Source organism: Triturus cristatus, chromosome 2_2 (assembly GCF_964204655.1).
Source record: "Triturus cristatus chromosome 2_2, aTriCri1.1, whole genome shotgun sequence".
Classification (NCBI taxonomy): Eukaryota; Metazoa; Chordata; class Amphibia; order Caudata; family Salamandridae; genus Triturus; species Triturus cristatus.
Window position 1 is genome coordinate 91,407,890 of NC_140582.1, and position 23,365 is coordinate 91,431,254.

Sequence of the window (23,365 nt, forward strand, 5' to 3'; positions counted from 1 at the left end):
CAGCAGCTGTGATCATTCAACATAATGTAACTCCCATTTGAAAGTTGACCAAAGATTGGATTAATCACTGCTGCCGGTGAACCCTGCAGGTGGCAGGATAAGTTTGTAGTGGAACCGTCACAGGCCCCGTGTAAGTTAATACCCTGACAAAGGAGAGAACCGCTTAGTGCGTGTTCACAGTTTTCACCGCTAAGAAACACTTCACGTCCCCCACTCCAACATCTGTGTGTGTAAGGTAAAACCCAGGATGTCTTGATGTATTCTTTACCCAACCTTTCATATTAGCCTGCTGGTATATTTTGTAGGCAATACTAAAAATGGAAAGTCGTAACAGGCAGAGTAATCGTACCATGTATGAGCCACTCAGTAGCTGGTTTTTCTGACACTGTGAATGGTAATTTCTCCAGTTTTTCAATGCTCAGCACCGTATAGTCTGCTCCCTTTTGTGCCAGTTTGATCTGTCTATCAGTGAGAATGAATTCTGCAAACAGTGACGTAGTATTGATTAAACGCCAAAGCACATAGCCAGAACACAGGTTTTGAAGCGTCCAGCCTAATAGCATGATAGAACGTAGCTGTGACTGACCATGTTGCAACATGACCAAGTCTTGTTCCATGATGTCTATGACAGAGGATACAATGCTGTCCAAAGAATATATCCTGGACAACAGAGTCGTTAACCCATTGTCTACTACAGAGAGAGATTTCTCTAAATAAATATGATCAATTTCTCGTATTCGTTCTGCAGTCTCTGCTTGGGTGACCTTCCATGCTTCATTATAAGCAGCGTAGATACCGGCATATATGAAACGTTTTTGACGCGGTTTTCTTGGTCCTAGCAAGAATTTCCTAAGGTCCTCGCCTTCTTAAAGTAAAGTTAAGTGTTGTTTTACATCCTCTAGTGTAGCTCTCTGTAGCCAATCAAGGCAAAGTTTCCCTACACTGTAAGTTGTTACTACCCCCGGATGCTGTCTTTGGGCATAACGTCGGTCTGGCCTATGAAAGGTAAAACCTTGTGTTTTGTTCAGGAATCTATCTTGACAGTTGTTTGTGTCAGGGCCAGAGCAACCATTTTTTCCATTCTGGATCTAATCTGTTGTGATGCAAAATATTATGTACGTCGACCTCCCCCTGTGTAGTGCTTTCACTTGTAGGTGCAGGTATAGACGGAGTGTTCATGTCTTTTATCTTGGCTATTCCATTGCATGATGTTTGTTGGACAGTGCTCAGGGATCATACAGGCTCTAAACAAAGCTTCTATTCCCTGTACTTGCCAATCTTTAGTACCCCAGACAGTTTTCGTCTCAATGTTGTCTTTCCAAAAGTCGTAACCCTGTCTAGACAGTTGAGCAATAAAGGCTGCAGAATAAATCTGTTTGGTATTCGTTAACATAGTTTTCATTCCTGTCTTATTGACATTCTTAAAGTAAAATGTCTCTGCATTCGAGATATTAAACCCTGAAAAATATCGAAATTTCATTGCAAATGTTTTCGAGCTACCCTTTGGTGGCGTAGGACAATGTTCCTATTGGTTATACATAAATACATTTCTAGGTGTTGCAGATTTATGTAAGAAATGATGACCATAGTGGTTATAACAATACAGTTGTTCATAGTCTGATGAACCTTGTAAATATTAATTATTAGTGAATGCAGTTGACATCTCTAGATCAGACATCATGTTATTAACAGTCTCGAAGTCCCAATCATCAGAAAAGGTACTGGAGGTAATAAAGTCACTTAATGACATTTTAAATAAATGTAGAATCTTCAAAAGCTCCGACGGGCCAAAAATGTCATATTCGGTTTTGTCCCAAACTATACCATCAGGTATAGAAATCGCTGTGATGTTCACTGCTGACAAGTCTCTTCCTTCACGATGGGATCATTTGTGTGGCTGGAGAAGTAAGTTCACTCTTTTACTTGCTGTGTGCATTTGAATATATCTTCCATTAATCAGCATACCCAGAGTTATTACCAGAGCTAACCAAAGTAGAAAGAAGAATATTCCCAAAACAATCCATAGTTCAATCAATGGTGAAACCAGATAAGTCTTTTTAAAGAGTTGAAAAAAGTCTGTTGCTTGTTCTTTGAAAGTTCTTTGTACTGGCGTTGTTTCAGGCTCGCTGGGATCCTCAGAAAACATATTAAAGTTCATGAAATAGCCAGAGGCAGTTCTGTCAATGGTTGGAATTGCATCAGGATTTGTTGATTTCACTGGAACCAGTTGATCACTTGATACTTCGTTGTAAACATGTGTATCAGGACGAACTGTTATTTGGGTCTCAAGAGGTACAAGGTCCATAGCATTGTTGCTTAGTCCTCTATTTCTTACTGTCGAATCTTCAAAGGTGATGAGTCTCTCAGTTTGAACCTCTTGGATTGCAGTTAGAGGAGTGCGTCTGCTACATTGGTGGAGTCCACTTGGCCTACTGGTCAAGAGGGAGAATTTCAGTAGGCAGAGGACATTCGTGTTCATATTGCAGGAATACTTGTGTTTTTAAATATGGATCAAAAACGTATTCAACATTAGTTGCAGCAAGAGAATTAACCCATCTCGGATGTAAAGCTTTTGCATTTGGAATGCTAGCCTTTGTAACTGCCTCTAGGGCTGGTACAGAAGTCACAACCATAATGCGTTTCCCCTGTGCTAGGGCTCTTTCTTTTGCTACAGCGGTTTGAACTGCTGTCAGAATTTTTTCTGTAAAAGGGAATTTCATTTTGGCTTGTGCATAAAAGTGGGATTTGTATGTAATTGGTACTTTTTCACCTTCGTTAAAAGTTAAGTAGGTGAATCCACATTGACCCGGAATTATTCGGATCACTAAGTTGCGTACGTTTACGCGTGTTTGCAAGTATTTTGTTGCTAACATGTCTGTTTGGAGTGAACGCAAAATTTCTGTGTGTTTTTGTGTCCAATGTATGATTTTAAAATCAGGTTTGATTAATTTGTAGAGAGGTTTAATCCTTTCTGCGTAATTTAAAATGTAAGTTCTTCCAAAATTCAGGAAACCTAGAATAGACTGTAAATTTTTCAGCGTTTTTGGTGGTTGGAGCAGCGCACACTTTTCTAAAAAGTTGGCTGCCAGGCTTTTGCCTTCACTTGGTAGTTCATATCCTAGAAACAGGACGTTGAGGTGGGCAATTCTTGAATTCTTAAAGTTGAATTTGTAACCCTCTGAGGCGAAGCCCAATATTATGGTGCACACCCTGTTCAAGTGCCTATCCAGGTCATCGTCTGTCAGATATATATCATTGACATATGACAATGCCTCGTCATCATAAGTTTGTAGTAACTCTGTTACCCTTGCTGAGAATAACCCCTGGCTGTTTTTGAATCCCTGAGGCTGTCTACAAAATTGACGCTGGGTCCCCATTATTGAGAAAGCGGTCAAACATCTGCTTTCTGGTGCAAAATTTTGACAAATGAAACCATTTGAAATGTCTAATGTGGTTTTATATGTTTTACGCACAATGTTATTCATTAATGCTGTACTATGTGCATTTTGCACTGCAAATGTTTTGCAACAAGAATTTAAGTGTCTGTAATCCAAAACTAGACAATATGTATTGTCTGGTTTGAAGACAGGAAACAAAGGATTGTTCATTGATGAGGTGCATGTTTCAATCACCCTCTGATATTCAAGTTGATCTAAAATCTCCCTGACCTGTTTTTTTAGCTTCTTGCTTAACTGGGTACTGCCTTTGTGCAGTCGGTTGATTTTTTTAACTGGATTTTATGGTGAGGTGACTCCTCATCCCATCCTACATGATTTTTATACAGTGCTGGGGCTTGGGCTACTGCCCATTTCCTGGCTAATGTATATTTTACGTGATTTGGAACATGGTTGGAGAAGGCAGTTATAATGATGTCCGAGCCATGTGGGCACTCCCTGACAAACTCTGGTGGCCAGTCCTGTTCTGCTAGAAGTATATCATAACCCTTTGAAAGATGCTCCCAAAAGAGTGCTTTCACTTTTCTTGGTATGTCTCCCTCCATCCGGAGTGTTATTTCATATAACCTATGTGGAGAACTAACCCTAGTGTCTACAGTCTCAACTCGTATGTCTTCATTCAAGTCCACTGTCTCCCGAAGTCCCTTCAGGTTCTGGTGAGCTATTGTAACTTCTGCTGCACTGCCCAGCATGGTCTGGGCCCATTCTCCGTTCCTCAGTTGGGTTCTCAGTATTCTCGGCATGTCTGATCTTCAGACCTGCTACCTTTTTCTTGGAGAATTGAGGTTTTGCTTTATTTTTCTGAACGTGTTGATCGTCTTTGGACTTCACGCGTTCTTCCTTGTTTTCTGACCGTCCTCTTCTTTCGGCTGTCTGTGACAATATCTGAAAGGTACGAGAGGGACGTGTATCATTATCTTGATATCTGTCAGGTTTTCTCAAATTATCCCTATTCCTGAGGTTGTACCTCCTTTCAGAGGGCTCCTTCTGTGGAGGAGACCTGCCTCGGGAATGAGAACGCTTCTCTTTGGAATTCTGTTTGCTATTTTCCCACTTCTTTTTAGAAGATGTAGGAGTGTTTTTAGAAAAGACCTTATCAGGACTTTCAGACAGTTGTGGTTTTAACTGTATAGTTCTATTAGCTTTTGTATGTTTTTAAGTAATTCCTCGTCTGACATTGATTCAATGTCAGGGTCAGGTGTGTAGCCGGCTAAAGTCGGCCATGTTGCTCCTGGTCTACCTAGTTGACCGAGCCTGGTAATGTGATTGTAATGTTTTAGGGCACCTTTAAACCAGAGCTCATGCTCCTGGTATGTGAGTGGAATTTCAATATCCTCGAAAGGAATATATTCCTCAGGTGGTTCATCTTCTTTGTCGAAGTGAAACAAGTGTGTTACTGGATTTGATTCTGGGAATACTATCCATGAATAGAATAACTCTGTCTGATGAGATTCATGTGCCTCTATCACAAAACTGCTCTACCACCTCTTGGTGCTAGGCCATGTTTTATAAGTTTTAGAGTGATGGCTCTCCTTAAATTTGGTGGGATGTGTATAATAGCAAAACACACAAGACGATGGACGGAATGTTGCACATTGGCAAAACATTCACCCCCAGTCACAGATCTGGGTTTAATCCATCGTTATTTTGCTCACCACGCCACCCCAGTTCAGACATGGCCATATGCAAATCAGTCTTGACCCTGTGCCTCATGGGAACAGTCCAGCCCGAACTGCCAAGCCATGTCTTCCCTGTACTGGAATCAAGCATCCTAGGACCGGTTTTGGGGTTTCACCCCTCTTCAGCCAGGATAGCTTGACTCCAGTGGTGTAGTGAGCACGGGGCCCACGTCTGGGCATACCCTTCCCACATAGGGCGAACAGCAAACACACAAGATGATGGACGGGATGTTGCACATTGGCAAAACATTCACCCCCCGTCACAGATCTGGGTTTAATTCATTGTTATTTTGCTCACCACGCCACCCCATTTCAGACATGGCCATATGCAAATCAGTCTTGACCCTGTGCCTCATGGGAACAGTCCAGCCCGAACTGCCAAGCCATGTCTTCTCTGGACCGGAATCAAGCATCATAGGACCGGTTGCGGGGTTTCACCCCTCTTCAGCCAGGATAGCTTGACTCCAGTGGTGTAGTGAGCACGGGACCCACGTCTGGGCATACCCTTCCCACATAGGGCGAACAGCAAACACACAAGATGATGGACGGGATGTTGCACATTGGCAAAACATTCACCCCCCGTCACAGATCGGGGTTTAATTCATTGTTATTTTGCTCACCACGCCACCCCAGTTCAGACATGGCCATATGCAAATCAGTCTTGACCCTGTGCCTCATGGGAACACTCCAGCCCGAACTGCCAAGCCATGTATTCCCTGGACTGGAATCAAGCATCCTAGGACCGGTTTCGGGGTTTCACCCCTCTTCAGCCAGGTTAGCTTGACTCCAGTGGCGTAGTGAGCACGGGACATACGTCTGGGTATACCCTTCCCACATAGGGCGAACAGCAAAACACACTAGATGATGGACGGAATGTTGCACATTGGCAAAACATTTACCCCCAGTCACAGATCTGGGTTTAATCCATCGTTATTTTGTTCACCACGCCACCCCAGTTCAGACATGGCCATATGCAAATCAATCTTGACCCTGTGCCTCATGGGAACAGTCCAGCCCGAACATGTGGGATGTGTATAACACCCGCCTCGTCTTCATTAAGACCTGTAAGGTCAGCCGCAGCTTGACCGTTGTTGACGATAGGATCATCATCCGACATTGTTTAATGAAAATTGCAGAGCAAGTTTCAAGGGAACAAAGATAAGGTGCACAATATTTTGGAACACTGTATCCTTCAACGTTGAACAAACCAAACAGCTAATACATAGGACTTTCGTCCTACTCAGCTATGGCGTATATTATCCCTACCCACTCCAGACGTCTTATGGAGTATTATGAGTAGAGGGTCTCTGAGAAAAGCAAGACTGAGTTACTTTAGTATCTAGCATTAAATTTGTGCCTTACCAAACCGTTGGGCACCATGTAGTGTAGTTCCTATATCCCTGATAGGCTCTGCGCATTGGAATAACATACACTATAGATTTGACATAGGACTGAGGTCAGTATGTCTCTATCGAGTACATTAAACGTAATTACTTGTGTGTGCCAGCTAACTCAGAGGTCACTAGAAACTTCTCGAATATACAAGAAGGGATTAGTCTCTGGCAACCGCATAAACATGACAACTTTGTTTCCCTTAGAATCGGAACAGTCTCAGAATCGTGGAAACAATAGATTACACTTTCACTCAGTCAATCTTGCATATTTCGTTTCTACAGAGTTGCCCAGAAATAGAGAGACGGGCGTTTCAATAAAAGGGTTTATTAAACAGTCTTATTTCTCATGCAAGAGATATGAATTGCTAAAATCGTAAGACAGACTGTGAAGTACAATATGTAGGAAGTTAGCAGTAATATAAAATAATACTGCAATAGCATGGTTTGTAGCTATGACATGTATTAATCAAAATACATACATAAATAACATAAGCTAAAATGTGAAACTCATCTCATGCTTCTAAATTGTTCTACCACAGTGTACCTAACCTAAGTGCAGTACGAGGTTTGAAGTAGGTGCCATGTCTAAAGTATAGCTAGCTATATTTTAGTTTAGCCAAGAGTTGCCAAAGATTTCTCTAAGTTCTAGTCAGCTCCATACCTTAGAATGAGAGAGGTTGGAATCTCTTTTCTGGACTCTATAGTCTAACCCCCCTCAAGGAAAGTCAGAGAGCACTGGAGCTGGATTCTCTGCGAGGAGGATGGCAGCGTCAGGTCAGTGCTTCAGGCTGGAACTCGATCTCCTTCCGAACTTGCCGCGGCGAACCGCGTAGTCTGGGTTGGATCGAATCCTCCGGGAACCACAATTTGCCAGGGCAAGTGCTGGTATATTTATACCGAATGTGTCTAGGAATGCCAGTATTGACGTAAAAGTCGGGCAGAGGAACGTCATGAATGAACCCCTAAGGAATAGATGTTCATGCATACTTAATGAATTCTTGGAGAAATCAATATTCAAGCTGAGGGAAATTCCTAAAGGCTTAAGGGTCTGGTTTTCCAAGAACTCGTTGTGACGTGGATGGACGGATGTAGGTGGCCATGCCTGTATTTGGTTTGTACGGACAATGTCTAAATAATGGCCGGATTTCTATGTCCAAATAAGGGTAATGTGAATTGTACCTATATAAGGGCATAAATCGGCAAACCTATATACGGAATCTAAATCAACACACAACACTACTAGTCCTAGATCAAAAAGATGTATTGATGCCACTTACAACGAAATCTGCAAGCTGTCCCAAATTGAAGCTGCTTCATGTCTAAGGGCAATTGACCAAGCTAATTTAGAAAAAGTGCTTGTTGTTGTTGATAATATTATTAACACTCTTTCTTCCCGTATTTACACATTGGAGAGTATTGTTTCATCTGTTGTGGATATTGTTCATGATGAGGTGTCTGTTTTGTATCATGGTCAAAATCAATTGCGTTCTATTATTGCCTGGACATTGCAAACTTTGAAAATGGGTAAAGTTCCATGGGATTACATGAACACGTCATCTTTATTTACGCCATTTAACTTGACATATAGACAACAGTTTATGTCCATGAAGGATTCCACATACACTATGTTACATATGGAAAAATTAGAACCTTTGCCTTTTTCAGTTGCTGGAACTAATTCTGCAGTGTGGCTTATCCATGGGGTAATAACTCTGCCATTTTCCTTGTTTAAATTTAGTTCATGTATTAAATAATATCCCTTATGTCGCTATGAACCTTTAGGTACTGCATTTCTTCACGAGGTGTGGTCTTTACCATTCACGTACAGATGCTTGCGGGATGACAAAGCGGTGTATCTCACTGGGGAATCATGCGATTCCTCGCCTGATCATTCTCTTGTGTGCAAGAATATACAATTGCACGGTGCATGTAATTTATCGGCACATAAGCTAGCGTGTATTTAGAAGGGTCATCCAGTACGAGCTATCACACCAACATTTACCCTGCTAGCAAACGGTAGCTATTTGCTTTTAAATAATGAAGATTGCTTCGGCATGCTTGCTGGCATCCCTTACATTGTAGCAGTCTCACAGCATGTGGTTTGCTGTAAAAATTAGCTTTTTCCACCCCGCATGGGAGGCTTGATATCTCAATTTGGCCTTCCATTCTGACCTTGAAGGCAGAGTTCAACAAATTGAGCAGAATAAAAGCATTATTGTCCCAAAAAGAAGTTGCTCTCACATCTGACCGTGAGACCTTCGTCCTCCACATGGCTAACTCCCGTACAGAGGTACTGCTTTTGACACGGTCAATCACGTCAATCTCTTAGCTATCCTGCAAAACAGGATGGGTTTTGGTGATCAGATGCTACAATGGTTCTCGTCCTTCCTCCATCACAGATCGCAAAGAGTCAAGGCAAATCACTCTCTCTCCAGGCCTTCGCCTGTTCTCATGGGGGTCCCCCAAGGATCTGCGTTATCTCCTATCCTCTTCAACCTTTTCTTGGAACCATTAGCTAACGCACTTAACTCCATGGATATTCATTTCCACATGTATGCCGACGACACGCAACTCTACTTGAAAATCTCATCCCTGGAAAACCTCATATCACTCAACACCATCCTAACGTATACTCAAAACTGGTTAACTGAGAACCATCTCCTGCTCAACACCTCAAAAACTGAATTCTTGCTTGTCTCCCCTCAGAATCACACCCCCAATCTTGACCTCTGGCTTAGCCACCTCACTGCTTTCAACAGCACTCCGCTCATCGTAAACTCAACCAATTCTCTAGGAGTCAACATGGACAAGAACCTGAATATGAAAAATCATATCAGCAACACATGTAAAGGAGCAAACCACTTGATAAGGACACTCAGAAACATCAAACCTTTCCTTCCACTTAAGGATTTCAAGCAGGTGGTTCAAGCGCTTGTACTACCGAGGCTAGATTATGGCAGTGCAACCCTCTGTGGCCTGCCCAAATACACCCTGGCTCCGCTTAGGGCCTCATTGAACGCTGCTGCTAGACTGGTTACAGGCACCAAAGGCAATGAGCGCATATCGCCACGCCTAAAAACTCTAAATTGGCTGCCCTTTGAAGCACGAATCCAGCTAAAAATTGCCACGATGACGCACAAAGCTATCCACTTCAAGACGCCGAGGTATCTAGCGCAAAAACTTGAACTATCTTGTGGTGTAAGAGCCTCTAGAAGCGCTACTACCTTACTCTTGAAACCACCTATCTTTAACAAAAAGAGAACCTCTAACAGAGCCTTCTCCGGCGCTGCTCCAAAGATATGGAACTCTCTTCCTCCAGAAATACGCAGAATCACCAGAACAACGGTGTTCAAACTGGAAGTCAAAAGATTCCTGATGAATAAACTCCTTCAGTAATTGGGCTAACCCCTTGGCCCGTTGCAATTGTTCCTACATACATTGTCTCAACATTTACTACTATACTTTTTTTTTTTTTTGACATACTATGTACACTTTACTCTGTTTAACATAACTTGTTTGTGAATTTTTATGCACTTTACGATTCATTTGTGTTTTCATCTTGTGTTTGGTACATTTTTAGCCTTCCTGGTCTAGGTTGATTGTAAAGCGCTCTGATATCCCCTGGGATCTTGTTCGCGCTATATAAAACTTTATAAATAAAAAAGGTACATGCGCTTCTCAATACCGATGTCCCACTACATTTTAGGGCATTAATTCACACTATATTCAATGCTTCTAACACTAGAGGGTTTGCCCATTTTTTTAAGGCTGTGGGCTCTGGCCTTGTGAACTCTTTTCAAACTATATTTGGTGTAATACCGCCATTTATTCATTTGCCACTGGATTCAAGCAAGCCTGGCTGAAGACGGCTGAAATGCCAGAAACCGGTCCTAGGAAGCTTGTTTCCGGTCCAGGGAAGGCATGGCTTGGCAGTTCGGGCTGGACTGTTCCCATGAGGCACAGGGTCAGACTGATTTGCATATGGCCATGTCTGAACTGGGGTGGCAGAGTGGGCTAAAGAACGGTGATGGATCAAACCCAGATCTGTTGACTGGGTGTGAGTGTTTGATTGGTTCTGATGCTCCGTCCATCACCACCCCCTTTTGTACCGCAATGAGTCCACTAGTGGCACATGAGCTGGAATGTTCTGGTGTTGGGATTATGGGCTGCGCTTGGAGTTTTAGCGGAATGGGATGTCTGTGCAGCTGCACATGATTTCCTACAACAAAGTTATCTTGAAGAACATGCAAGTTGTCCACTGATGGTGCTAGAAGCTCCCATTGTTGATGAACATGTATGTTCATTCTCTTTGCTGGAATGGATGGCTACTCTCTTTTCTGACAATATCAATGACTTCCTCTTGGAGGCTATTGCAACTTACTGCTCATACACCTTAATGGATTAACCTGGATGACTTCCATCATCTGTCGGATATTTTTTGTAATGGTTATTCTTTTTTGCTTTTTTCGATCTCATTGAGTTTTTACACAAAAATTGGTGCACCATTTGACTATTTGTCCAAATTTGACTGCTGCTCTTAATTCTTGCTCACTCTTATTTTGAACTCTGTGTTCTGTTGGGTCCATTGTCCGTTGGTCCAACCAAGGGGAGGGTGTAGTGAGGAAATGGGGTTAACTGCAGACATTGTTAAGTTAGCATGAGTAGTATACGCTTGGCTGCCATTCTGCCACTTTAGCACACAACACTACATGGCTCTTTTCTCGTGAAATACTTTGCTGGCACTGCTTCACATGAGAACTGTCTACCTTTCACATATCCAGCAGGGCACCGTGATCTCTGTCTGTACTGCCTGTTCCAGGTCGAATAACAGTGTATGCTGTTGATGCACTTTGGCCGGTCCCACGCACATAGACATAACATGAAGCACAGCGGCCCAACTGAAACTCGGGTGCTTTTAATGTGGCATTACATACATGAGAAGGCACTTGGAGAAAACCTTTCCAGCATAGAATGGCTGTGCTGATCCTGAGATGTAATTCACTGCATCTGATCTAGTAGGTATGGGGTCTCGCTGACAAAGCCCAGAGGTCTTCTATAATTATTCTAAACTAGCTCATGAGCACGGGGAGGGTGGTAAAAGGAGCTAAAGTCCTGTTTCCGCTGTCATTATAATATGATTTCCTCTTTTGTGCTTTATGGAAGTGCAACAATGCTAATGATATTGTTTTTATGCATTATGCTGCTCGTATTGGCTAGAGTACTGCATCTTGGAGCACGTTAGTTAAAAATAAACATTTTAACCCCTTGTGTGCCACGCCCTTTCCCCGCCCTGTGCCGGGCGTTGCATTAGCGGGCGGGGTTCATGACGAGCTGGACTCGTCATGGGCACAGCGCAACCGCGGCCCATGACGAGTCCAGCTCGTCATGGGCACACAAGGGGTTAAACTATACAGTGTCTCTGTTTACTCACGTTGTGGACAAGTATGAGTGTGAACGAAAGAGTGTTCTTGTTTCCCACTATTCCTGAGAGTTTACTAAGTTGCGTGTTCTAGGTTGTCTAGTCATTGGTAGCTTCGATGTAGTACGGAGAACAAATGAGACACTAATGCTAGTCGGATTTGGGTTCTGGGCACTGAAGTGGCTATTTTGGTGCAGAACAATACACCGAGGTCCTGGTTCCTGCCCATAGTTCTGTGCATGAGCAGAATCCCTGCAACAGTATTTGCCTCACCACGAGAGACCAATAAATGAAGGGGGAGTGGGATGTTTACCTACTAGTTAACAAGAAGCTTTTAGTTTCTCATGTCACACTTTCCATCCGTCCTTTATTCTCCCTATAAGGACGGCAAGAACGAAAGGAGAAGGCAAGAAAGAGAAAAGAAAAAGAAAGTGAAAGAAGATGAAGGCAAGAAAGAAAAAAGAAGGAAGGAGAAAGGAAAGAAAGAAAGAGTAAGGCAAGAAAGAAAAAGGCTGGAAAGAAAGGAGGAAAGTTAAAGAAAGAAAGAGCAAATGAAGAAATGAAAGGGCAAAGAAGGAAGGGATGAATGAATGAAAGAAAGAGGAAAGAAAAACAGAAAGATGAGATAGAAAAAAGAAAGACAAAAGGGCAGAATGAAAGAAAGAGGAAAGAAGCAAAGAAAGGTGGAAGAAATGACAGACATGGTTGCAAAGATAGAGCACCCTCATGAGCTTAAATTTAGAGTTCATGGGACCTGCTGCTATGGAACTGTTAATGTTGTAATGTTCCCTGTGCCCTCATGTGGTGGAAAGTGTCCTGCTATCACATCAGGCTGTACAAACTAACGCAACACTAATGATACAAGTCAGACAGTCATAAGGATGGTAAAAAGATTATGCACTAGGCCCGGGGAAGGACAAACACAAGAAGAGGGAGGCAAGCCATTGAATGAGAAGAAAGCAGATGTTGGTGATGATAAAACAACCAGTTGTAAGCAATGGGGAGGCTGTATGCCCACTGTAAATTCACAGTAGGTCCTTCATTACTCCTAACCAGCATACCTTTCTTGCCACCTTCTACTCTATCTCAGTCTCATTCCTGACCGAGTTAAAACCTTTATGCAAATCTGCCAACCTGGTTTTTGCCTGTTTTTCCTTCAAATATAAACTATCTTTTCTGTCTGCATCAGCCTTCACCAGTATCAGTCTCCCTCTCTCTTATTCACATTGTCTCTAATAACTGTCACTTTCCATACTACATTTAAGGTAATACTGTCCTTAAAAAATAGAACAGATGGCCAGTCTTCTCTCTCCTTCTGTCACCCTGTTGCCCAGTCACCATTTGTTTCTGAAACGTCTTGTATTCAGTACAATTAATCTTTATATATCCTCTTGCCATATACTCCACACTTTCATGTCAGGTGTGCATGCCCTCCACCTGACAATGATTTGTGCCTTCTATTCTTCCCAAATGCATTATTTTAGCATACTACATCAGTCATTTGGCTGTAGTTATCCTCTAAATACACTTGACCATTGAATTTTACTTAACCCTTTTACCTCCCTCCCTGTCCCTCTCAAATTTTCTCTATTGTGTCTCTGTTCACCTCTCTTTACGTGGGTGCTCTCCATGGCCCATTACTTGTCCCCCTCTGCACCACCTCAATTTTCGAACATTACCTCTTCCTTCAGCTTATCCTGACCGTAATATTGACAATGCATGTCAGCGTCGCCTCTTTTTCACCATTTATCTTCACATTGTAAATGTATGTGTCTTGTAAAGCGCACTGCTGCCCTGAGGCGTCCTGGCGCTGTAGACCGCTGGGGAACCCGTCCTGGCTATCCCTGTGAGATGGTCCCTCCTGGGTATCTCCAAGGTGAAACCAGGCATCCCCGGCGAATGTGGGGGGCCGTTGTGGAGATGAGGCAAGCTAATGCCCAGAGTTGCCGAGTGTGATCCCTGGTTAGAGTAGGCACCGAGGCGAGAATTATCGAGTCCGCTGGCCCTGGTCCATGACCCTGCCGCGTCGGGAATTGAACCCTGGTCCCGGTCCATCCTCTGCTTCCGGGTCTGCTGCCTCTAACCAGTGAGCCACACCACTCCACATTCAAAACTATATTTGTCTCACAGCTCCTGGGCACTCATTGGCCTCGTGATCTTTGATTCTCAGTTGAGTCACGCATTCCCTGCTTCATCTTGCCTATCTCCATTGACACTCTTATGTAGTTTCACCAAATGTCTTTGCTTCTTCCCGACTGCCAGCAGTCTAGGAATACCTAGTGAATCTAAAATGGGCTCCATGTCCACCATTTGCTTCAAATCCGAAAGATCTGCCCATACCTCATTCTTAACACTGCCAGGTCCTCCCTTAGTTCACACTTAGTGAGGCAACTTGGCTACTACAACAGGGTACTAATGGGACTCTCTAAATGAACCTGTTTTCCCTTGTATACAGTTATGAACTTTGCTAACACTCATTCAAAGCCAGCCCATGACTCCCTGCTATAGGCACATTGGCTGTTGGCACGTAGAAGAGCTCAGTTGAAGATCCTTGCATTGGGCTTGATCTTAATTCATGGCATATCCCCCTTACCTGAAACATTATTTTGCCAATCGCATTACAGGGATGTTTTTTACCGAAGGGTTCTGTGGGACAGCAGATAGACAACAGCAGTGAAGCTCGAGTTGTATAAGATGTCACTTAGAACACTGAGGTGAAAAACATTGCTTAATTCTCTTTTTACCCATGTGTAATTGTATGCTACTATGGCCTCCAAAATCTTCTGCCCCTGCTTTCCACTGCTACACAGGGCCAGAGAAGTAATGGGTGAGCCATACATAACATGGCTTCTTTTATGTGGCCAAAATGTTAAAAGATGAAACCTATCCTCCTACCACCCACCCCCACCACTCTCTGTGCCCTCTCCTCCAGAAGCAGTGTTGTGTGGTATCCAGCATTGCTCAGACAGGCTCTCAGGGAACCCAGCAAAGCATCCTGGAATTCCTTTATGACCTGGCAACAGTAAGTAACAGCTTCTTTTGTTAACCAATGTTGCTGTGTCATAACAGTGTTGTTCTGTATAGCTGTCACTGAGAGCCATTCGTGTGAATGTCTGGTTCGAAATGTGCTAATTCACTGCTCTGACATAGCAACAGTGGGTTACAGATCTCGTAACTCACTGTTCCTACATCATACAGGAATTCTAGGTTGCTCTGGCTGGCATCTATGAGAGCCTGTCGGAAACACGCTGGAATGCAGGGAGCACAGCTTCTGAAGGAGAGGGAGAGGGAGGCACAGAGAGGGGTGGGATGGGAGTGGGTGACCAGTATTTTATTTAAATTTGGGTCAGGGAGGAGAGGCCATGTTATGTACGACTCCACCATTACTCCTCAGCCCCTGCATAGTAGTTGAAAGCAGGGGCAGATTATTTTAGATGGGTAAAAAGCAAATTACAGGGCTGTTTTTCACTTCGGCGTTCTGAGTTCCGCCTATTTCATGTCACTCAGAGTCCTTGGTAAAATCCATCCCTGCAGTTCACTGTTACCCATCTATAATTCTATATATTCTTGCTAGCGGATCTCTACCAGAGCCCTGGGCAACAAATAAATGTTCTGAACAAACATCCTAGTGCTTGCATTGTTTGCACATCCTCCTTCATGTAAGTCTCTGTCTGTTTGTCTTCATTAATTAACTCTTGAAAGTTGCCGTAATGTTCATTGTTATAACGTATGTGTAGTATCCTCAGGTTTTGTATATATGTTCTCTTTCACTTTGTAACTAGCTGCTCAGCCAGTGTGAGTGTTCCGTGTAGAATGTTGGTGTGATTGACATGAGTGGAATGTTTGGGTGCCTGGTGTGTGTGTGTCAGTTGGAAGATGGGCTGAGCAGCTAGCAGGCTGCTCCTGGGGGGGTTTGCTGTAACTTCTGCTTATGGACATGATAAACTACAGCAAACTCAACTCAGCTACGTCTACTATGTCACCTGAACACATGGGACCAGCTCACTACAGTATGGCCTAAGAAGGTTGTTAATTGAAATGACAAGCAAGCTTGTGTAGCTCTTTCTTCACCCGGAGTATGTAAAGGCTCGTAGCTGCTCTTATGATGTTTTTCGTTTTTTTGTTCCCTTGCAGTTCAGCTGAAGGCAGACTATAATAAAGGATATGTGACAGTAAAACAGGTATGTTCCTAATGGTGTTTTGTGGCTGTACTGACTAGCTTAACATGTTTTACCCATTCCCGAAGACAACCCTGTTATTTGGCTATTACACTGTTAATGAACATAGTCTGGCATGGGAGTTTTTTCTGATTCATTGGATTTGAATGCTTCCCCACAGCCGGATTCCAAAGCACGATACTTCAGTCAGGTCCAGTATCGTTTTTTAGTGACCGTCAGAAGACACCTCTTGGTAAAAGAGCACCTGGCCTTTCCAGACTGCTACAATGCTGTGCTCTCTTTGCACAGTTTTAGTCAAAATATTTCTTAAAGATTGCTCGTCCTTTTTCTTGATGTCCAAGATGTTCTTGGCCCACTATATAGCTTTTTTAGGTCGAGCCTAGGCAGCTCATGCACTGTCTCTCGAGACATGCTGTATTCACTCCCCGGGCTTACAGCCCTCCTCCATCTTTTGATTTGCTTTTGTCCTCTAAAAACTGTTGCTTCAAAGTGGATAATGGTTCCTGCTTGTCGTACCTTTTTCTCAATTGTTAACTCCCATGGAGTATAACCACAAGATTTGTCCTCTTCCACTTGTGTCATTGTATTTTGTGTCTTCTGAATTTTGTTTTTTCATTCAGACTGAGCACTTCTCACTTAGCGTGGCCCCTGATTCACTGCCGCCGTACATTCACTATATTCAAGCCCTTCCCTCAAGTGTTTGATGAGGCACATGGTCATGGACACCATGCTTCGCTCGATGTTCTTTCAATTTATGCTTTTTGGGGCCTGAGTACTTATTGCAGCACCTGATTCATTTTTATTATTTACATCCAGCACATCTTAGAAGTGCCTGCACCTTTATTAAATCCTGGCGGCAGCACTCCACCCACTTTCCATGCAGCCCCTTTAATTTACAGCCAAGTGATCCGACCGGAGCTGTACTGAGCGGGGATGATTGTCCTCGCTGCTCGTGTTGACTTTAACAGTGCTTATTTTAATTATATTTTAAGTGTAGCGCCAGAGTTTCACCTCCCCTCTTCTTCACAATGCTTAGAGACCCAGGGTAGAGGCAGAGGAGAGTGTGACCGGAGCCTTTTGACTGGTCTGTCAGTAACCCAGCTTCTCCCCTTCTCTGAGTTACAATCGCCTTCGTTTAAAGTTTCCTAGATCTAATTCTAAGGAAAGTATGTCGAATTCTGCCCATAACGTCTTTGAATTAAGCAAGCGGTCTCTGAAAGCACGGGCACTCCATGTAGCTTTTCTTTTGCATCAAATACATATTTTAACCTGTTGTATTCTGTAAAATTACATTTTTTTATGTTTCTGCCTGTGTGAGCTGAACACTCCAGGCGGAGAAGTCCCGTAGGCCTGTGTTTGTACTGAAGTGGGCCCCTCCTCCAGGCGGCCATCAAGGGGCCTGCAGACTGTCCAACCTTGAGGAAAATAACTAGTTGACATATCTTATCCAGTACCGATGCGGAAAGCACTCACAGCGGCAACCCATACATTGAGGGATGAGATGTTTCAGCGGAAAGGTGATGGAGTGAAGCTGGGCATACCACAAGGGATTGTTTAGTGACAATCCTTCTGTGCATTAATTGCACGAACTCTCACCCCACAGACGTGTGGTTTTACTCATTGGATGACAAGTAGAATTCATTTCATGGTTCATGCTCCCGATGCAGAGATGTGTTGCAGGTATGGCACTGGTACATGGCCAGGGCTGCGTGAAAGACCTGTGTGTAATCTTGGCCAACAGACCTGATTGGATAAGTAGCTAGTTCGAATGATGTATATGTCTGTTGCAGAGAATTACATGGAATTAGTAGATCACAGGTTTTTATTTCATGTAATATAGCTTAGTGGGGTAATGCTTCTGTTGCAGATATCCTCATTTAGCCTACACTTCCCAAGTTACACTCTGGTAAAGTGGATCCGTGATTTTATGTCCCAATAACAAACTTCTGCATCCAATTTCACCTATTTAGCCGGCGAGAAAGGCGATGTGAGCCCAAGGGAGCTTTGTGGACAAGAGGCTGCGTGTGCAGTGGTCAGCTTTAGAACTTCTGCATTGTTTGTTCATGCAAAGCTCGAAACTGAAGGAGGTTACGATGCGACGTATTTAAAAATGAGTGCAAGGTTCCATAAACATTAGTGTGTTTTCAGTGATAGTAATAAACAATAGATTTTTAATGTAGCTGATATTTACAATGTAGAGTTTACTACTACTACATAGCAACATTTAGCAGCAGAAAGGAGGGCATTTAAAAAGGAATTGTGGGAATGACCAGATTATTAACAGGATAATGTGCTGCATGGCTAAACACTTGTAAGGTCCCAAAGGTGAGACCTATTGGCTGTACCAATGCTTGTTGATTGTGGCTGAAGTTATTTTTGTCCTTGCTAACTTTAGCTTTTTGTCATTTTGTACCTGCAGTTGTATCCTTTCCAGTTGTTTCTTTCTGTTACTGAGTAATGTAAGGAAGACAAGCGTTCCTTGAAGATTCATGGTGCTTCTTTTTTAGAAACCGCATGTAAACCTTTAGCAGTCTCTCCTGATGTTCAAGTTAAAAGGCATTATTGAATGGGCAGTCCAGATGCTTGTTCTGCATGTTCTCTCTAAAAAAAATGTTGATGTGTAAAAGACTTATAGAAGCTCTCAAAAAGAGGGGGGTATGGAAGACGGAGCCTGGGTGCTCTTGGATGCAGTACTGTTCCAACTAAATTGGCAGGGAAATTGCCTCAATAAGCACTGGCCTGTAAATTAAGCTCAAATGTGTTTCAGCCCCCATACAACCACCATAAGGTACCCTCTAGCTCCACTTTTCATGATCACCTCCACAAGCCCATGTGTGCTCATGTGAGAATCCCTACAATTGTGTGTGGAACCTTTGTTATCCCAGCCATTTAATGGGAAAGCATGTCGCGCATCACTGAGGTTCATGGATTTCTAAACAACTCTGTATCTCAGGAGGGACCACTCCTTCACCAAGGGCCACATGTATCAAGCATTTTTGTATTCACAAATGGGCCAATTCTCAGAATCGGTCAGTTTGAGAATGCAAAAAATGCCTTTCACATGTATCAAACCCTATTTTACGATTCGGTAACCTGTTACCGAATCTCAAAATGGGTTTGCGATTCGGTATTTGGAAGGGGCGTGTTTTGGGTGTCCTTCCAAATACCAAATCGTAAAGGTATGTATGAATATTTTGTGACTATGAATGCGATCACAAAACATTAGCATTTTACTACCAACTTCAAGTTGGCAGTAACCCATTCACAAATGGAAGGGGTGAATGTATGCAAAAAGTGAACTATTCATTTTTTTTCTAAACACAACCCATTTTCCTTTAAGGGAAACAGGCTGCATAAAAAAAAGATTGCTTTGTTGAAAAACAATTCCCGGACATTGTGGTCTGCTGACTCCAGCAAGCCACCATCCCCGTGATTTTAGCGATTCTTAGGGGGTCGTCCTACCTCATTAATATTAATGGGGTAGGTCGATTTGCGACCCCCTTCGAATCGCTATATGAAACTCTTGGAGTTTCATACATTTGTAATAGCGATTATCTAATTGTGATTTGCTGAAAATCGCAGTCAGGTAATCGCCATTACAAATGTTGCTCATGTATTAATTTGCTCTTGCACTTTGGTGTCAATTTACACTTTTGAGTTGTTCACCATTTCTTAGTGTAAATTTATACCCTAATGTAGACTTGCAAGTGTTCACACCTGGAAACGAAGTAGGAGATACATTTTAGAGTAAAATTACAAGTATAAAGTTACTACTAGTATCCTTTCACACATAGGAGGAGATATCTGCCACTTTGGCGGAGATCTCCCTATGGCAAAGTATAGAAAAATAATATTTTTAATACATGTTTAAGTTTAATGTAATTATGTTTCGAAAAAGAATTGAATTATTCTTTTTCGAATTATACATTGTTTTGTTTTTAATACAACCATTTAATACTAACAAAAATGTATATGTATCTAATATTAAACATAATATCATTGATTTAACATTATTTTGAATTGAGTTTTATTTTAAGTCCCTTCCTCCTTTTTTTTCTTTGAAAGTGTGTTACAGTACCTATGAGTGGCTACGTGTGGTGCTAGACTTATTGCAAGACTGGGCTTGAGTACATTTCCGACTGTTTTGTGGCCTATCAGGCTGTAGTAACTTTAGAAGTGTAATTTGTGATGCAATGGACTTCTTTTGTGGCTGGGTGTTTGCATTAGCTTTTTCCTCCCTAACCCTCCTCTTTACTTCTTCCTAAATCCCTCCTATTTTGTAGTTAGTATTTCTCATTTTCCACCCACTCCCCCTGTTCCCGCCCACATTTACAACAAAAATGTATGCTTGTTTGTAGATCTCTGCTACTTTGTTGGAGATCTCCGCACAGAAAAGGTGAGAGGAGGAGATCTCCACCCTTAGATTAGTGATTAGCATTTTGTAATACTTGAGTAGTACTACTGTAGAACTACTCAAATATTCAGTTTATTGAAAGGCCCCAAAGCTTCCTTGATGTACATTTAGACATACTTAAAAGCAGGAGGTATCTGATAGAGACATCTAGCTGCATATTCCTTACCAGTGAACTTAGAGGCGTCAGGCAGGATCCGGAAGACTTTTCTCAGCAGTGCCCTTGCGTGCCGGTAGGTGGTGTCGGTCAACTCGGCGTGATGTCATAAGGCCTCGAGTTCATCATTGTGACATCCGCGTCATCTATATTGGGCGACACTTTAGCGCGCTAACGTTGGTTCTTTTCTTTTCGTGCCGATCCGTCAAAGAGAGCTACCCCCTGTCATTTTTTGACACACTTTTTTCGACTTTTTGTCGAATTTTGTTCGATGTGTAGGATGTCCAAAAAGACCTCGGGGATCAAACCTTGTGGCTCCTGTCACCATGCTATGTCGATTACAGACCCCCACCTCATGTGCCTTTGGTGCCTGGAGCACGACCAAGACCACGACCCAAAGTCGTGCTCCGACTGCCGGGCCATGGCTCCAAAAGCTTTGAGGGAGCAATATATGAAGCTGCTTGGGGCCCGGTGTCTGGCACCTCTGAGATCACCTCGGAGATCACGTTCCCGTTCCCGGTCTTGGTCGAGCGGATGGTCCGAGCTCCGCTCCAGGAGATCCAAGTTTTTGTCCTCCCATTCGAAATCTTCAAAAGAGTCAGGTAAAAAGTACCATAAGAAACACAAGAAGTCGAAGCATGCTTCGACTTTGCCCCGTTCATCACGCAACAAGATGGAGGAGTCTTGGCGTTCGAGTTCCTGCTCTGCGTTTCCCTCCTTTTCCTGGGTCCTGACCCCTGCATGTGTGCCATATTTGGGCGGCCTGACCCTGCCGGCATTCATTTGGCCCCGCAGGCTCAGCAGAAGGAGCTCCTCTGGGTTCTGCGCCGGCGGCTCCGGCCCTGGTGCCCAAGGCTCCTCTTGGATCTGTTTCCAGATCCGGACCGGTGCCGGACACAGCCATTCCACCTTCCCCGACACTGCTTCTGACGCAGAGTCCCTTGATGGCGTAGCCAGACCCATTCTTATCCCGGACGACACAGAGTCGGTTGGACATCCATCGATGCAGAGACCAGTGCCCTCAGAGCCTTTGGGCTCTATGTTGTAACCTCAACCTTATTCAGAAGGGCTAGGATTGGAAGAAGATTGGGAGGGGATGGGGCGCAGGACCCCATAGATGTCCCGCCTTACACAGAAGAAATGGACTAGTATGAGGAATTGGGTGATGCCAGTGGTATGGATACCTCTCCAGAGCCTGGCATGCTTTCCTCTCTTAACCTGGCTACGGAGGAGGGAACTTCCTTCGCCATCGTGGTGCCTAGGCCTGCTGAGGTCTTGGACCTGCAGATTCCTACTGTGGCAGTCAATACCAATGTCTTGACAGATGTCCTGCAGCCTGGTGCCTCCACCTTGTAACCCTTGCCTCTATTTAATGAGGTTTTGACTGATGTTCTTATGGTGACCTGGTTTAACCCCAGCACAGGGTCTCCTCTGAATAGAACAATTGCCCGCCGTCACCGCCCTGCACTGGGGGACCCAGCTTTCCTCACATCCCACCCAACCCCTGAGAGCTTGGTGATCCAAGCCTCTACTTCCTGTGGCGGGTTCCCGTCCACACCCCCGGATAGGGACTCCAAGAAGCTGAATAGCTTTGGAAAGAACATTTTTTTTCTACCACCAGCCAAGCATTGCGGTCCTTAAACACCGGATGCCTATTGGGCTGTTACTCCCACTCTCTGTGGGAGACTGTTGCGCAAGTGCTGCCACAAGTCCCGGAGGAGGCCGGGGCTGTCCTCTCCCAAGATGTTGTAGATGGGAGGGATGCAGCAAAGTTTACTATATGCTGTGGCCTTGACACAACATGCTCACTGGGCAGAGTGATTTCCTTGATTCAAGAGGAAGTCAAGACTCTCTTAGCCTAGGGAGCTATAGAGAGGGTTCCTGGGCCACAAGTAGGCTGTGGTTGCTTTTCCTGCTATTTTTTGGTCCCCAAAAATAATGGAGGCCTTCTTCCTATCCTCGACCTCAGAACCCTTAACTACTTTCTCAAAAAGAGTAGTTTAAGATGCTCACTGTGGCTCAGGTTCTTTCTGCCCTGGACCCGGCAGACTGGATGGTAGTGTTAGACTTGCAGGACACCAATTTCTATGTTACTGTCCTACCTGTCCATCACCACTACCTGCGGTTTATGGTAAGCCACGAGCACTTTCAGTTTACCGTGCTCCCCTTTGGTCTGACCAGTGCCCCTCGGGTGTGGTGTTCAACAAGGTGATGGTGGCGGTCGCAGCTCATCTGCACAGATCATGGGTTCCAGTCTTCCCCTATCTCGATGACTGACTGTTGAAGTCGGGCTCGCCCCAGTCAGTCGTCTCCCACCTCCAGACTACGGCGAACCTCCTGCATTTGCTGGGGTTCACTATCAACATGCCAAAGTCACATCTGAATCCTTCTCAGACACTCCCTTTCATCTGAGCCGTTCTGGGCATATTGCAGTTTCGGGCCTATCCTCTCGAGCGGCAAGTCCAGGATATTCAGGCTATGATACCAATGTTTCAGGCTACTGAGCATAATGGCCTCCTGCATTCTGCTGGTGAATCATGCCAGATGGCTCATGCAGGCTCTGCATTGGGACCTGAAGTTCCAATGGGTGCAGCATCAGGAAAATCTCACCGACCTGTTCCAGATTTCGGAGGGAACTGCGAAAGATCTGCAGTGGTGGTTGACAAACCGCG

The 23,365-nt window shown here is 43.8% G+C and overlaps 1 protein-coding gene across 3 annotated transcripts in view; it reads left to right on the forward strand.

The window, feature by feature from the left end:
- The window catches only part of APTX (aprataxin), a 168,734-nt gene that overhangs the window by 105,338 nt on the left and 40,031 nt on the right, over nt 1-23,365 (forward strand). For all 3 annotated transcript variants that reach the window (XM_085641090.1, XM_085641088.1, XM_085641089.1), the window contains exon 3: nt 16,082-16,128. In XM_085641090.1, the coding sequence (XP_085497216.1) occupies nt 16,082-16,128 (47 nt within the window). The remainder of the gene's footprint in view (nt 1-16,081; nt 16,129-23,365) is intronic.